This window comes from Penaeus monodon, chromosome 33, assembly GCF_015228065.2.
Source record: "Penaeus monodon isolate SGIC_2016 chromosome 33, NSTDA_Pmon_1, whole genome shotgun sequence".
NCBI lineage: Eukaryota > Metazoa > Arthropoda > Malacostraca > Decapoda > Penaeidae > Penaeus > Penaeus monodon.
The window spans coordinates 9,086,802-9,087,745 of record NC_051418.1 but is presented as its reverse complement, the minus strand read 5'-3'; the positions used below and the strand labels follow the sequence as shown (position 1 = coordinate 9,087,745).

Below are 944 nucleotides of genomic sequence, written 5' to 3'. Positions count from 1 at the left end.
GTACACACCCACCGAGCAGAACCCCACGCCCACCCCACGCGTCCCACCACGAGGCCTTACCGCCGAGAGTCCTGGTGGGCCAAAGGATAACGAGCTCGGTCTCTGAGATGTCGGAGGGGCCCGTGTTGGAGATGCCGTACTTGTGAGTGATCTGAGGCCCCAGGTGATCCTCGTGCAGCTTGGACTTGTACAGGTAGAGGCTTCGGTTGTAGTCGATCCTCTCGGGGTCGGACGTCCTAGGAAATAGCGTTGCGACAAGGGAGTTACAGCAGTGAATGAAACGAGAGGATAAAAGACATGTTTGATAGACAGATGATCACGCTACACACTATTATTTTACCGGGCGAATAACTCAAACAACTGGTGCGCTGTGGTGCTGATCGCCGCGACCTACCCGTAAAGGATGAGGTTCGTGTCGACCTCCACCTGGATCGTCTTGAGGACCACGTTGTCGTCCTTCGTGTGAGAATTCTCGATGTTGGTGCTGTTCGTGGTCACCAGGAACTCGAAGCGCGGCTCCTCCATCTGCCCGGACTGCTGGAACAGCACGACGAAGTGGACCTGTTGGAAACGGAGAAAAGGGCAGACGGGGAAGTAGATTGAGTTAGAAAATGACATCTTTAGTAATCAACCATGACTGTCCTGCAAATCCAGTCTTCGCCACATGAAACGTCAACACCAGGGAGCGCCGGCACTTACGCCCTTGTGCATAGGCAGAGGGTTGCCGATGTCGCACACGAGGATCATGCCGGAATCCATGGTCCTGGGGGAGCAGACGACGGTGGTGTTGTCCTTGGCCACGAACTTGTTGTAGAGCAGCCCGCGGGGGATGGGCACGAACACTAGCGCCTCGAACGCGTCCTCGCCGTCGTTCACCACGCGCACGTCCACCTCCAGCTGCTCCTTCTTGCCGAACACGAAGGTGTCGGGCCTGCCGGGAGGGG

General features: G+C 57.1%; 1 protein-coding gene across 1 annotated transcript in view; it reads right to left on the bottom strand.

Moving 5' to 3' along the window:
- LOC119594234 (integrin alpha-PS2-like) overlaps window positions 1-944 on the bottom strand; it is a 126,991-nt gene that overhangs the window by 6,360 nt on the left and 119,687 nt on the right. The window contains exons 14-16 of the mRNA XM_037943304.1: window positions 700-931; window positions 395-561; window positions 61-236 (exon numbers count right to left, since the gene is read on the bottom strand). Coding sequence (XP_037799232.1) covers window positions 61-236; window positions 395-561; window positions 700-931 — 575 coding nt within the window. The remainder of the gene's footprint in view (window positions 1-60; window positions 237-394; window positions 562-699; window positions 932-944) is intronic.